Here is a 14,012-nt window from a genome sequence, read left to right on the forward strand (position 1 = left end):
CATGCAAGTCCAAAATCCGTTGGGGCAGTCATTAAATCTTAAAGCTCCAAAATGATTTCCTTTGACTTCATGTCTCACATCCAGGTCATGCTGATGCAAGAAGTGGGCTCCCAAGGTCTTGGGCAGATCCACCCCTGTGGCTTTGCAGGGTACAGCCCCTGCCACTGGCGGCTTTCACTGGCTGGTGTTGAGTGTCTGTGGCTTTTCTAGGTATACAGTACAAGCTGTTGGTGGATCTCTACCATTCTGTGGTCTGGAGGATAGTGGCCCTCTTCTCACAGCTCCACTAGGCAGTGCCCCATTGGGGACTCTGTGTGGGGGCTCTAAACTTATATTTCCCTTCTGCACTGCCCTAGCAGAGGTTTTCCATGATGGCTTCTCCCCTGCAGCAGACTTCTGCCTGGGCATCCAGGCATTTCCATACATCCTCTGAAATCTAGGCAGAGGTTCCCAAACCTCCGTTCTTGACTTCTGTGCACCTGCAGGCCCAACACCACATGGAAGCTGCCAAGGCTTGGGGCTTGCACCCTCTGAAGCAATGGCCTGAGTTGTACCTTGACCCCTTTTAGCCATGACTGGAGCTGAAGCTGCTGGGATGCAGGATACGATGCCACTGAGGCTGCAAAGAGCATCAGAGGCCCTGGTTCCCAGCCCACAGAATCATTTTTTCTCCTAGGCCTCAGGGCCTTTGATGGGAGGGGCTGCTGCCAAGATCTCTGACATGTCCTGGAGATGTTTTCCCCATTGTCTTGGCGATTAACATTTGGCTCCTCGTTACTTATGCAAATTTCTGCAGCCCGCTTGAATTTCTCCCCAGAAAATGGGTTTTTCTTTTCTATTGCATTGTCAGGCTGTGAATTTTCCAAGCCTTTATGCTCTGCTTCCTTTTTAAACATAAGTTCCAATTTCAAACCATCTCTTTGTGAACACATAAAACTGAATGCTTTCAGAATAATGCAGGTCATGTCTTGAATGCTTTGCTGCTTAAAAAATTTCTTCTGCCAGGTATCATAAATCATCTCTCTCAAGCTCACTATTCCACAGATCTCTGGGGTGGGGGGAAAATGCCATCCGTCTCTTTTCTTGTTTCTTTTTTTTTTTTTTTTTTTTTTTGAGACGGAGCCTCGCTCTGTCGCCCAGGCTGGAGTGCAGTGGCACAATCTCGGCTCACTGCAAGCTCTGCCTCCCAGTTCACCCCATTCTCCTGCCTCAGCCGCTGGAGTAGCTGGGACTACAGGCACCCGCCACCACGCCCGGCTAATTTTTTGTATTTTTTAGTAGAGACGGGGTTTCACCATGTTAGCCAGGATGGTCTCAATCTCCTGACCTCGTGATCAGCTGGCCTCGGCCTCCCAAAGTGCTGTGATTACAGGCGTGAGCCACCGCGCCCGGCCACCACCCATCTCTTTTCTAAAGCATAGCATGAGGGACCTTTACTCCAGTTCCCCATAAGTTCCTCATCTCCATCTGAGACCACCTCAGCTTGGACTTCATTGTTCACATCACTGTCAGCATTTTGATCAAAACCATTCAACAAGTTTGGCTGGGCGCAGTGGCTCATGCCTGTAATCCCAGCACTTTGGGAGGCTGAGGCTGGTGGATCGCTTAAGGTCTGGAGTTTGAGACCAGCCTGACCAACATGGTGAAACCCCGTCTCTACTAAAAATATAAAATTAGCCGGGTGTGGTGGAGCATGCCTGTAATCCTAGCTACTTGGGAGGCTGAGGCAGAAGAATCACTTGAACTCAAGAAGCAGAGGTTGCAGTGAGCCGAGATTGCACCATTGCATTCCAGCCTGGGCAAGAAGTGCGAAACTCTGTTACAAAAACAAAAAAACCTAACACCATTCAACAGATTTCTATGAAGTTCCAAACTTTCCCACATTTTCCTGTCTTTTTCTGAGCCCTCCAAACTGTTCCAGCCTCTGCCCATTACCCAGTTCCAAAGTCGCTTCCGCATTTTCAAGTATCTTTATAGCAGTGTCCTACTCCCTGTGGTAACAACTTACTCAATTTACTACATTAGTCAGTTTTCACACTGCTCTAAAGACATACCCAACGCTGGGTAATTTATGAAGGAAGGAGATTTAATTGATTCACAGTTCTGCATGACTGGGAAGGCCTCAGGAAACTTAAAATCTTGGCAGAAGGTGAAGGGGGCAAGGACCTTCTTCATAAGGCAACAGTAGAGAGAAGTGCCAGCAGGGGAAATGCCAGACACTTATAAAACCATCAGATCTCGTGAAAACTCACTCATCACAAGAACAGCATAGGGGAAATGCCCCCACATGACTCAATCACCTCCCTCCCTTGGCATGTGGGGATTATAGGTCCCTCCCTCAACATGTGGGGATTACAATTAGAGATGAAACTTGGGTGGGGACACAGAGCCAAACCGTATCAACTATTGAAGACTTTTATCACTGGAGATTATTAGCTGCTAGAATGCATAACCAAAGGAAGTTGTCTCAGTTTCCTGTAGACTTGATGGACTTTGGCAAATTTTCCTGGGCAAATACCTATTCTGCCCTTCCTGCTGTAAAGACTGGTCTAATCTGAGCTATGACGCGAGTCCAGGTTTTCCACATCAGGGTCTACTCTAAGGGAATAGGCCTGGCATAGTTTTAGAAATTTTAGGTAACTAAGGCCAATCTGAAGCAGAATCAAAATGATACCTTTCCAATCTCAACTCTCTGATGGTCCTAGAAGAAGCTCAGTTTATGAACCATGTGGAAATAATTTAGGACTGTGTGTTTCTTTCTTTCTTTTTTGTTTTTTTTTTTTTGTTGTTGTTGTTGAGACAAGGTCTTACCCTGTCACCCAAGCTGGAGTGCAATGGCACAATCTTGACTCATGGCAGCCTCTGCCTCCCAGGCTCAAACAATCCTCCCACTTCAGCCTCCCACGTACCTGGGACTACAGGCGCATGCCACCATGCCTGGCTAACTTTTGTATTTTTTTGTAGAGATCGAGTTTTGCCATGTTGCCCAGTCTCGAACTCCTGAGCTCAAGCCATCTGTCTGCCTCAGCCTCCCAAAGTGCTAGGATTACAGGCATGAGCCGCTGTGCCCAACAAGACTGTGTGTTTCTCAATAGGGGTGCTATTGCCAGTTTGGATGGGGCAATTCTTAGTTCTCGGGGACTCTCTTACATACTGTAGTACAATTCAGTGCCCCTGACCCTGGCACTGGCACACTAAATCGAAGTAGTAGCACCCCCTTCCCCATCCCGTGCAGTCATTATTACAAACGAAAACTCCCTCCCACATTTCTAAATGTTCCTTGAGAACAGGTTAAGAACCAATGTTCTAGGACTAGGGTGAAACTCTAAAAGTATCTGCCAACAAGAGCTACCATACAGGTTCTTCCAGTTCAAGGTTTATATTCCTGGCATTGGCCTAGAACTGATATAAGGAAAAAGGGAAAGCAACTTTCACCTAGGCATTTGTTCAGATTCTATTTTATATCTAGATATTTTTGACAAGTAACAAATAATGATATGTTTCATGATAGTGATCATTTATGCTCCTTAAATCTATCTTTACTCTCCATACAGGGGAGGCAATGCCTGTGGCTAAGAAACCTGGCAGCACAGTGATTGCTGGTTCCATTAACCAGAACGGGTCACTGCTTATCTGCGCAACACATGTTGGAGCAGACACAACCCTTTCTCAAATTGTCAAACTTGTGGAAGAGGCACAAACATCAAAGGTAACTTAACTCCCTAGGAGAAACACAAACTATTTTCTTTAAAGCCTTCTCAGTATAAATCTTCACCTAGTTTTTACGTTTTCCAATAAAAATTTTAGTTGCATTAATATGGAGTTCGTTTGTTTTTGTTTTGAGATAGGGTCTCACTCTGTTGCCCAGGCTGGAGTGCAGTGGCACCATCATGGCTCACTGCACCCTTGACCTCCTAAGTTCAAGCGATCCTTCTGCCTCAGCCTCCCGAGTAGCTGGGACTGTGTGTGGGCACATCCACCACACCCAGCTAATTAAAAAAATTTTTTTTTATAGAAACAGGGTCTCCCTAAGTTGCCCAGGATGGTCTCGAACTCCTGGACTCAAGCTATCATCCTGCCTTAGTCTCTCAAAGTGTTGGGATTACAGGTGTGAGCCACCACACCTGGCCATTAACATGAAGTTTGTTAAAATATTTCTATTTGTGCTAACTACTAAATATACTCTGCATTCAGTATCAGAAAAGACTTTGATATGCTTCTTCTTATTATTATTGTTGTTATTTTTAATTCTAGGCTCCTATCCAGCAGTTTGCAGACAAACTCAGTGGCTATTTTGTTCCTTTTATTGTTTTTGTTTCCATTGCCACCCTCTTGGTATGGATTGTAATTGGATTTCTGAATTTTGAAATTGTGGAAACCTACTTTCCTGTAAGTGACTTGTAATAACTCTTTACTATATGCAGAACAATTTGTGAGTCTTTTGCATTAGTAATTCATTGGAAATAACTTTAATAATTACCAGGATCTTTAAAGGTTTGGAGTGGGAGAGTGATAAGAATAATATTTGCATTTTTATAAATATAAAAAATTTCCTTTTGGAAAAAAAATTTTATTATGACTGGTGATTTTCCAAAAGCAAATACCAAACTTTTACATGTTATGCTTAGTCTCATTTCTGACATGGTTTTGCTTTCACAGAGGACTATAGATATATTGAGGAAAACCTCAGGATTTCAGCTCTGTCATTTACTGTCAATATGATCTTAGACTACTTAATTGCTCTCTGAGCTTCAGTTTCCTCAACTATAAAGTGAGGTTTTAATAATACCCATTTTGTGTAACTTAAGGTTGTTGTGAAGGTTAAATAATATATTAGAAATAATTTGTAACTTATTAAATGCTTTACAAATATAAGATATTGTTAGTGTCTACTCATCTAGTTCTCTGATGCTGTCTATGGTGTTGTAAAGTGGTAAAGCAGAACTGGACTGTGCCTCAAATTAGATATATAAACTTTAAGTCATGTAAGTTTTACTATCCTCAGTTCTCTTATCTGTAAAATAGGGAAAATAGTACCTAAGATACAGGATTGGAATTAGTATAGGTGAAAGCATCTAACATATTGACAGATGCGGGTGACAGCCAAGGGTCCCCCTGCGAAACCCCTGAAGGTTGAAAACCTTCAAGCCTAAAACATCCTGAAGGTTGAAAAACCGGACTGCTGGTCCCAGATGAAGCCTGCCCTACTCCCCTACCCCCGACTGATTCTTTCTAAATAATGTCCACCTACGCACTGGGAGGATGGGGTGGGGCCCCGGGAAGTTCACCCCGTTTGTATAGGGAAGGAGTCTGGACTGACCTGTTCCTGGGTGGTACCTGGGGTTCAATCGGTGAGGTGGAGAGCCTATTAACAGGACTCAATCTCATTTTGCTGAGTTGTTTTTCCTTTTTCCTTTTTGGCCAATAAATTCCTTTCCCCTCACCCTTCAAAGTGTCTGCAGACCTAATCTTTTCCTGGTCGTGTGACAAGAATCTGTTCTTTTTCTATAACAACATGTATACATATGTGAAGTTTATGGAAGCATAAGCCTAGAAATCTATGAAAGCCCCTTCCAGCTGTGTTTCTATATAGATCTATAATTCTTGGATGAATATTTAAGTATTTGAGAACTTAACCTAACACTGTAAAACTGTTACTGATAAGAGCTGCAGTGAGCCATGATTGCACTAATGTACTCCAGCCTGGGCAACAGAGCGAGACTCCTACTCAAAGTAAATAAAGTCTTACTTTGTTGTATTTATTTATTTTATTTTTTATTCAGGAGGTACATGTGCATGTTTATTTATTTATTTATTTATTTTTTGCGACAGAGTCTTGCTCTGTTGCCCAGGCTGGAGTGCAGTGGCACGATCTCGGCTCACTGCAACTTCCACCTCCCAGGTTCAAGTGATTCTCATGCCTCAGCCTCCTGAGTAGCGGGGATTACAGGCTTATGTCACCATGCCCGGCTAATTTTTGTATTTTTAGTAGAGATGGGGTTTCGCCATGTTGGTCAGGCTGGTCTCAAATTCCTGACCTCAGGTGATCCACCTGCCTTGGCCTCCCAAAGTGCTGGGATAACAGGCATGAGCCACTGTGCCCGGCCCATGGATATATTGTTTATTACATGGGTATATTGTGTGATGCTGGGGTTTAGGCTTATGGTGACCCCATCTCCCAAACAGTGAACATAGTACTCAATAAGTAGTTTTTCATCCCTTGCCCCCCTCCCTTCTTCTCACCTTTTGGAGGCCCCACTGCTCATTGATTTCATCTTTATGTCCATGTGTAGCCATTGTTTAGCTCCTGCTTATAAGTGAGAACATGTAGTATTTGATTTTCTGTCCCTACGTTAACTCACTTAGGATAATGGCCTCCAGCTTCACCTATGCTACTCAAAGGACACGATTTCTTTCTTTTTTATGGCTGCATAGTATTCCATGGTGTATATGTACTACATTTCCTTTATCCAGTCCACCATTGATGGGCACCTGGGTGATTCCATGTCTTTGCTATTGTGAAGAGTGCTGTGATAAACACACACATGCAGTTGTCTTTTGATAAAACAATTTAAAATAAATATAAGAAAATCCTTTGGGTAGATATCCAGTAGTGGGATTGCTGGGTTAAATGGTAGTTATATTTTAAGTTCTTGGAGAAATCTCCAGACTGTTTTCCGTAGAGGTTGAACTGATTTACATTCCCACCAACAATATATAAGTGTTCCCTTTTCTCTGCATCATTGCCAACATCTGTTATTTTTTGATTTTTTAATTATAGCCATTCTGACTGGTGTGAAGGGGTATTTCATTGTGGTTTTAAGTTGCATTTCCCTGATGATTAGTGATGTTGAGTATTTTTTCATGTGTTTTTTTATCACTTGTATGTCTTCTTTTGAGAGGTGTCTATTTATGCCCTTTGCCCACTTTTAAATAGGGTTGTTTTATCCTTGTTGATTTAAGTTTCATATAGAGTCTAGATATTAGTCCTTTGTTGGATGCATACTTTGCAAATATTTTCTCCCATTCTGTAGGTTCTGTGTTTATTCTGTTGATTGTTTCTTTTGTTGTGCAGAAGCTCTTTCATTTAATTAAATCTCCTTTATTAATTTTTGGTTTTGTTGCAGTTGTTTTTGAGGTCTTAGTCATAAATTCTTTCCCTAGGATAATGTCTAGAAGAGTTTTTCCCAGGTTTTCTTGGGGTTTTTATAGTTTGAGGTTTTACATCTAAGTCTTCAATCTATCCTGAGTTAATTTTTTTATATGGTGAGAGATATGAGTCCAGTTTCATTCTTCTGCATATGGCTAGCTAGTTTTCCCAGCACCATATATTGAATAGGGTGTCCTTTCCCCATTGTTTGTTTTTGTCAACTTTGTTGAAGACCAGTTGGTTGTAGGTGTGGGCTTTATTTCTGGGTTCTCTATTTTGTTCAATTGATCTACGTGTCTATTTTTGTATCAATACCACGCTGTTTTGATTACTATAGTCTTTTAGTATAATTTGAAGTCGGGTAATGTGATGCCTCTAGTTTTATTCTTTTTGCTTAGGATTGCTTCGGCTATTTAGGTTCTTTTTCCATATGAAATTTAGGATTGCTTTTTAAATTCTGTGACAGAGAACATTAGTAGTTTTATAGGAATTGTGTTGAATCTATAGATTGCTTTGGACAGTATGGTAGATAGGATTAGGGTTAGACATGGAGAGATCATCTCCTGCCACACCCTTCCCCCACACCTACAGTGCTGCGGATGCAGCAGTGCTATTTCCCACCAGGGGCCAGCTAGCGCACACTTGGACAAAGCATATTTCATGCTTTTCATGGTGGCTCCACCCCTACTGCAAGTGAGTCACGTGCCGCTTGGGTTTTTTCCAAGGGCGAGGCTCAACTCCCTCTCCCGACAGAGTGGCACTGTCCCGGCAAGGAGGGACAGACAAATCACTGAGTTGCCTGCTTTGGTCTGGGGGAAAAGACTAACCCAAACCCATTTTAGTGGTAGCTATCAGAGGGGCATACTCATGGGAACCAAAGGACAAAGTCCTTATGAAATGAAGGTCAGGAGCCCTATAACAAGGGCACAAAAGAGAAGCTGATCATGTTCTTGCCGGCACAGGATCAGGAGTGCGAGTGCACCCTAATATAATCTCTTCCCACCACCCCTGCATCAGGGCAGGTGCTTCTACCTGGCACCAACGTACCTGCTGTCTCTTACTCTTGAGTGCCATCTACTGGTGTGTATCCTGAACTGCATCATAAAATTTAAAATCTGCTAACAGAAGGGCTTAGTTCTAGCCCTTAAGATAAGTCCACAGGGACCTCTGCACCCTAAACCCTATAGGAGATTGTTAGCTCTAATGGCTAATACCTCACTACAAAAAGCAGCATCTGAGAAAGCTATGGCATAGAAGCTATCCACTACCAAGTAATCTGTACAGCACCTTGGCCCCCTGAAAGCACCAAAAACAAAGCTAAATGATCACACACAACATGCACCACAGTAAAGCACCCAAGGGAAAAAAAAGAAGGAAAGAAAAAGTCCCATGGAAATGATAGCAAATTCAAAAATAGGAAGCAAAAGTTCCCTTGGATGAGAAAGAATCAGTGCAAGAACTCTAGCAGTACAAAAAGTGTTTTCACACCGCCAAAGGATTGTAATAGCTCTCTAGCAACGGATCCTAAGCAGACAGATAAGTAATTTAAAATATGGATTGCAAGGAAACCTCAATGAGATCCAAATGAAAGTTGAAATCCAATGTAAAGAAACCAGAAAAACGATTCAGGATATGCAAGACGAGGTAGCCATATTAAGAAAAAAAACAAATGGAACTGCTGGAACTGAAAAATTCAGTAAAGAAATTTCAAATCCAGAGAACTCCTGCAAGACACTATACAAGATGACCATCCTCAGGGCACACAGGCATTAGAATATCCAAAGTCAATGCAAAAGAAAAATATCTTAAAGGCAGCTACAGAAAAGGGCCAAATTACCTACAGAGCAAAACCCATCAGGCTAACAGCAGACTTCTCAGTGGAAATGTTACAAGCTGGAAGTGATTGGGAGCCTATTTTTAGTTTCCCTAAAGAAAAAAAAAAACTGACAACCAGGAATTTCATATCCTGCCAAATTAAGCTTCATACATGAAGTAGAAACAAAGTCTTCCCCAGACAAGCAAACAGTAAGGAAATTCATCACCACCAGACCAGAGCTATAAGAAATGTTCAGAGAAGTTCTGAACATGGAAACAAAAGAATGATACTTGCTACCACAAAAACATATATAAATACAAAGCTCACAGACCCTATAAAGCAATTACACAATTGAGACTACAAAGAAACTAGCAAACACTACCGTAAGGAACAAAAACTCATATATCAATATTAAACTTGAATGTAAATGGCCTAAATACTCCACTTAAAAGACATAGAGTGGCAAATTGGAATAAAAAAACAAGATCCATCCTTTTGCTGTCATCAAGAGACCCATCTCAAAGGTAATAACTCATAGGCTGAAGGTGAAGGGATGGAGAAAGATCTATCATGCAAATGGAAAACAAAGAGCAGGGGTTGCTATTCTTGTATTAGATAAAACAGAGTTTAAATCAACAATAGTTTTAAAAAAAGGCAAAGAAGGGCACTACAAAATGATAAAGATCTCAATTCAACAAGAAGATTTAACTATCTTAAATACATATGCACCCAACATTGGAGCATCCAGATTTATAAAACAAATACTGCTAGACCTACAAAAAGAGGTAGACTGCCATACAATAATAGTGGAGGACTTCAGTACCCCACTGACAGCACTAGAGAGATCATCAAGGACAAAAATTAGCAAAGAAACTCTGCACTTAAATTGGATTCTCAACCAAATGGCCCTAATAGATATCTACGGAATACTCCACTCAATAACCACAGAGTATATATTCTTCTCATATGAACATGGTACATTCCCTAACATTGATCATCGGCTTGATCATAAAGCAAGTCTCAATAAATTAAAAAACAACTAGATCAGATCAAGCGTCTTCCTAGACTCCAGTGGAATAAAATTAGAAATCAATACCAAGAGGAACTCTAAAAGCCACACAAGTACAGGGAGACTAAACAACCAACTCCCGAATAACTTTTGGGTAAACAGTGAAGTTAATGCATTTCGGCCGGGCGCGGTGGCTCATGCCTGTAATCCCAGCACTTTGGGAGGCCGAGGCGGGTGGATCCCCTGAGGTTGGGAGTTCAAGACCAGCCTGGCCAACATGGTGAAACCCTGTCTCTACTAAAAAATACAAAAATTAGCCAGGCATGGTGGCACGCACCTGTAATCCCAGCTACTTGCGAGGCTGAGGCAAGAGAATTGCTTGAACCCAGGAGGTGTAGGTTTCACTGAGCCTAGATCACGCCATTGAACTGCAGCCTGGGCAACAAGAACAAAACTCCGTCTCAAAAAAAAAAAAAAAATCTCTGTTCCTGATGACATGATTCTATACCTAGAAAACCATAAAGATTTCTCCAAAAGACTCCCAGACCAGATAAACTACTTCAGTAAAGTTTCAGGGTATAAAATCAACATGCAAAAATTATTAGCATTTCTATACACCAGCAACGTCCAACTCGAGAACTAAATCAAGAACTCAATCCCATTTACAATAATCACACACAAAACATACCTAGGAATACATTTAACCAAGGAGGTGAAAGATCTCTACAGAGAGAAGCATAAAACACTGATGAAAGAAACTGAAGAAGACACAAACAAATGGAAAAACATTCCATGCCCATGGATTGGAAGCATTAATATTATTAAAACTACCATACTGTCCAAAGCAATCTATAGATTCAACACAATTCCTATAAAACTAATGTCCTCTGTCACAGAATTAAAAAAGCAATCCTAAAATTCATATGGAAAAAACCTAAATAGCCGAAGCCATCCTAAGCAAAAAGAATAAAACTAGAGGCATCACATTACCTGACTTCAAATTATACTGCAAGGCTATAGTAATCAAAAGCATGGTATTGATACAAAAATAGACATGTAGATCAATTGAACAAAATAGAGAACCCAGAAATAAAACCACACACCTACAACCAACTGATCTTCAACAAAGTTGACCAAAACAAGCAATGGGGAAAGGACACTCTATTCAATATATGATATTATTATATGGGATTACAGACATGAGCCACTGTGTCCAGCCCACTACTGTAATATTACAAAGTTTCTTTAAGTGATTCATGTCTGTTTAGTACACACTGAACAAAAGGATTGTTGGGAAGTTTTTTTGGTATTTATTTATTTATTTATTTATTTATTTATTTATTTTTGAGACATGGTCTCGCTCTGTTGCCCAGGCAGGAATGCAGTGGTGCAATCATGGCTCACTGCAGCCTCAAACTTCTGGGCTTAAGCGATTCTCTTACCTTAGCCTCCCGAGTAGCTGCAACTGCAGGCATGCACCACCATCCCTGGCTAATTTTTTTTTTTTTTTTGAGACCGAGTTTCGCTCTTGTCACCCAGGCTGGAGTGCAATGGCATGATCTCGGCTCACTGCAACCTCTGCCTTCCAGGTTCAAGCAATTCTTGTGCCTCAGCCTCCCAAGTAGCTGGGATTACAGGCATGTGCCACCATGCCCAGCTAATTTTTGCATTTTTAATAGAGACGGGGTTTCACCATGTTGGCCAGGCAGGTCTCGGACTCCTGACCTCAGGTGATCCACCTGCCTTGGCCTCCCAAAGTGCTGGGATTACAGGCGTGAGCCACTGTGCCCGGCCATACCTGGCTAATTTTTCACAAATTTTTTTTTGTAGAGATGATGTCTTACCATGTTGCCCAGGGTGGTCTCAAACTCCTGGCCTCAAATGATCCTCCTGCCTTAGCCTCCAAAAGTACTGGGATTACAGATGTGAGCCCGTGCACAGACCAGCAAGTAGCTTGGAATGTGTTTCCTTCAGGAATTTTTCTCATGAGTTCAGGATATCTTAGATTTCTTCTAAAACTACCAATTATATTTTTCCCACATGAGCAAACACTGAACGTCACTAAGAGCTTAATTAGCAGATATACTTGGTTCACATTGTTATGTCCAAAAGGATTTTGTTGAAATATGACTAAGGTCCCTTTGCATGCCATGTGATTCTTTTTCATTGTCTTTCAAGAATAGTGTGAAAGGCAGAATTATGGTTTTACTCTACAGAGATTGAGAATTCTGTTTATTCAGTATCAAATTTTTTGAAAATTATGTCTCACATTTGCAGCTATTTCTGAAAATTTCTAATAAAAACATTCATTCTCAATATGGAGCACTTATATTCAGTCCATAGTTTGTAATTCTGGAATCTCAGTATGTCCCAATTTCTTATATTCATAAAAGAAAGAAAGTGTTTTCTTACCTGTAACTAAAAAATATATGTAGGTAGCTAGGTAGGATATGTCACTTTTTAAATTGTGGTTTTATTTAAATAGTGTTAAGTTTTGTTTCTTTTGTTTTGTACAGCTCTAAATCAATAACCAAAATTTATGCCTTTCTTCTAAAGGGCTACAATAGAAGTATCTCCCGAACAGAAATGATAATACGATTTGCTTTCCAAGCCTCTATCACAGTTCTGTGTATTGCATGTCCCTGTTCACTGGGACTGGCCACTCCAACTGCTGTGATGGTGGGTACAGGAGTAGGTGCTCAAAATGGCATACTAATAAAAGGTGGAGAGCCATTGGAGATGGCTCATAAGGTAAGACAGTCCCCAGAACTAAAACCTGTACCACCAAACTATCAATAGCACCCCTCACATGTGAGAAACACATACTCCTAAATTATTTCTCTGTGGTCCATGAGCTGAGCTGCTTCTAGGACTATCCAGAGATTTGAGGTAGGAAAGGTGTTATTTTGGTTCTGCTTCAGATTGGCCTTAGTTACCTAAGATTCCTAAAACTACTCCAGGCCTATTTATTAGAGCAGACCCTAATGTGGAAAACCTGGACTCCTATCCTAGCTCAGACTAGACTAGTCTTTGTGGCAGAAAGACAGAATAGGTGTTTGCCCAGGAAAATTTGCCAAACTCCAGCAGCCTTCTAACCTATTTGTGTGTGACTTGTTTTCTTCACTGGGACCTTCAATTACAGTGCCATTTCTTTGCCTTTGCTGCCACCAGCCGACAGTTTGCAGCTATGACTTTAGGAATATAATCCTATCTCTGATCTCATATTAGGATTTCCATAATCATCTCAAAGCTACTTGACTTCAACTAAAACCATGTTTCTACTAGTATGTTCTTATTATGAGGATGTAAGCTATATACAGAGGTATGTAGTAAACATAGAACATATCTTAGAACAAATCTGGAAACTCACCTCGCCAGAGAATACAGGCTAGTAATTTTTATAGACATTTTAAACTTTGATATAATTTCAAACTTAAAAGTTGCAAGACTAGCCTGGCACAGTGGCTCACGCCTGTAATCCCAGCACTTTGGGAGGCTGAGGCAGGCGGACCACGAGGTCAGGAGTTTGAGACCAGCCTGACCAACATGGTGAAACCCCGTCTCTACTAAAAATACAAAAATTAGCTGGGCGAGTTGGCACACCTGTAATCCCAACTACTCAGGAGACTGAGGCAGGAGAATTGCTTGAACCCGGAGGGCAGGGGTTGCAGTGAGCTGGGATCGCGCCACTGTACTCCAGCTTGGGCGACTGAGCAAGACTCCATCTCAAAAAAAAAAAAAAATGTTGCAAGACTAGTACAAAGAACTCCTATATGCCCTTTACTGCAGTCGTTGGGCTCTTTTCCTAAGAATAAGGACATTCTCTTATGTAAACCATAGTACAACTATCAAAATCAATAAATTAATATTGATATGTTGTTATCTGATCTGTAGTCCATGTTCCAGTTTCCTCAGTTGTCTCAATAATGTGCTTTATAGCTATTTTTCCCCTGTCCAGAATCATACTTTGTTGGTTTATTTTTCTTTTCTTTCTTTCTTTCTTTCTTTTTTTTTTTTTGAGATGAGGTCTCGCTCTA

General features: G+C 41.2%; 1 protein-coding gene across 12 annotated transcripts in view; it reads left to right on the plus strand.

Annotated features, from left to right (window-relative positions):
* ATP7A (ATPase copper transporting alpha) overlaps positions 1-14,012 on the plus strand; it is a 137,621-nt gene that overhangs the window by 103,944 nt on the left and 19,665 nt on the right. For 7 of the 12 annotated variants that reach the window (XM_016943572.4, XM_016943571.3, XM_016943569.3 and 4 more), the window contains 3 exons: positions 3,555-3,709; positions 4,255-4,389; positions 12,532-12,726. In XM_016943572.4, coding sequence (XP_016799061.1) covers positions 3,555-3,709; positions 4,255-4,389; positions 12,532-12,726 — 485 coding nt within the window. The remainder of the gene's footprint in view (positions 1-3,554; positions 3,710-4,254; positions 4,390-12,531; positions 12,727-14,012) is intronic. The other 5 variants (XM_016943573.3, XM_063804357.1, XM_063804360.1 and 2 more) reach the window with 1 other exon arrangement.

The sequence above is a fragment of the Pan troglodytes genome, chromosome X (assembly GCF_028858775.2).
Source record: "Pan troglodytes isolate AG18354 chromosome X, NHGRI_mPanTro3-v2.0_pri, whole genome shotgun sequence".
In the NCBI taxonomy this organism is placed as follows: Eukaryota; Metazoa; Chordata; class Mammalia; order Primates; family Hominidae; genus Pan; species Pan troglodytes.